This window comes from Morone saxatilis, unplaced genomic scaffold (genome assembly GCF_004916995.1).
Source record: "Morone saxatilis isolate NCDOM2014 unplaced genomic scaffold, NCSU_SB_2.0 Contig5, whole genome shotgun sequence".
Classification (NCBI taxonomy): domain Eukaryota; kingdom Metazoa; phylum Chordata; class Actinopteri; family Moronidae; genus Morone; species Morone saxatilis.
The window spans coordinates 1,633,653-1,635,227 of record NW_023340095.1 but is presented as its reverse complement, the minus strand read 5'-3'; the positions used below and the strand labels follow the sequence as shown (position 1 = coordinate 1,635,227).

Sequence of the window (1,575 nt, the reverse complement as noted above, 5' to 3'; positions counted from 1 at the left end):
AGTGAGGTCACACACACACACACACACTGCAGAGGGGGTAACGTGATCTGGCAGCCATGGAGAAACCAAAAAGAATATGCCTGGGTCGCTGTTGCTGGAGCACAAACACACTGCCTGTGGACTGTTACTACAGCCATGGCCTAATAGGTTCTGATGGATCCAGATTTTTTGTTTTATGTGTGTGCTTATGTGTATGTGGCTGTGTGCGCAGAGGATGGGGGAGGCCTTGGTCTGGCTCCCCCAGTATCCCACTTGGCCCCCACCCAGTGATCCCAACCCCCACTCCTACCCCTGTTTCCACCAGCATGCATATTAATCCACCATCGGCCCACACCCCTGTCCCCTCCACACACCCCTACCCACTGGGGGAGGGAGCAGGAGAGAGCAGGAAATGGTGGAAAGGGGGACACAGGCACAGTTAGATGTAGGAAAGAAGCAAACCAATCCATCTCTCACTCTTATAGTTCCTGACACTTTTAAATGCGGCTTTACTGGGTGCAGGTGTTAACACATTTTACATCAATATCACCTTTGCACATGCAGCGATTAAAGCTTCCTCAGCATTATGAGTGTGTGTGTGCACCTGCACTCTGTGTATGACTTCAGCATGTCAAACCAAATGCACACACAACACCAGAGAAGTGCAGGAATGTAGTATTCCTTCCTTCTGTGCCCCCCCCTCTCTACCCTGCTCCATCCCTCCCTTTGCTTCCTTTACTCCCTCGAGATATTTTCGCATAACCCAGCAAGCCTCAAAGACATCAGACATCTTTTATCGAAAGCCTCATGCCCCAGGGCATGCACACAAAGCACAAATCTTCAAATCTGTAAAGCAGGGCACTCGTCTCCAAGGACTGAGTCCTTCTTGCAACCTTTCTGCTCTTTGTTTTTGTCATTCTGTCAAGAGGTATGTCAAAATATGTCACACAATATATTACTTCATTAAAGGAAAACAAAATAAAAATGTTTTTTTGCAGCCCCTCTGTCTTGAGAAAAAGTGTTAGGCATGACTTCATACTGGTACTGAAGCACCAGCAGGAGTTGTAATCTTTGACAGAACTTACTCGCTCATTGGTCAGTTCTGCAGCTTTATATTAAAGGACAACGAGGCTATTTCTGTCTGAATTTTACATCTCCTATTTGTTCCTCCCTTTTCTGCTGCAGTGACCCACGAGCACCTGAAGGAGCGCGCCCTGTTCAGTCTCCCTCCTCCACCACCAGGGGCCAACCCCACGGAGTACTACCACCTGATGGCCAGTGCCAGCCAGCGGAGCCCCTACGGCGACCTGCTGATGCAGAGCGGCGCAGCGGCGGCCGCAGCAGCAGCAGCGGCGGCGGCAGCTGCAGCTCATCTACCAGATTACATCAGCCCCGTGGATGGTGAGGATCAAACATCTTGCTATGTCTCACATGTGTAAATAGAGCTGCAGCTTTTATCAAATCTTAATCCAGTATCCAATTTCACTTATCTAATCCGAATCCTTTCAAATCTGTTCAAATCCCTGATCAACTCCACTTGTGTTTAGCTCTCAGTATTTTACTCCTTGTTAAACCCAGTGCCTGAAATGGGCTTCT

General features: G+C 48.8%; 1 protein-coding gene across 1 annotated transcript in view; it reads left to right on the top strand.

Annotated features, from left to right (window-relative positions):
• The window catches only part of gli2a (GLI family zinc finger 2a), an 83,496-nt gene that overhangs the window by 58,991 nt on the left and 22,930 nt on the right, over positions 1–1,575 (top strand). The window contains exon 5 of the mRNA XM_035677247.1: positions 1,165–1,380. Coding sequence (XP_035533140.1) covers positions 1,165–1,380 — 216 coding nt within the window. The remainder of the gene's footprint in view (positions 1–1,164; positions 1,381–1,575) is intronic.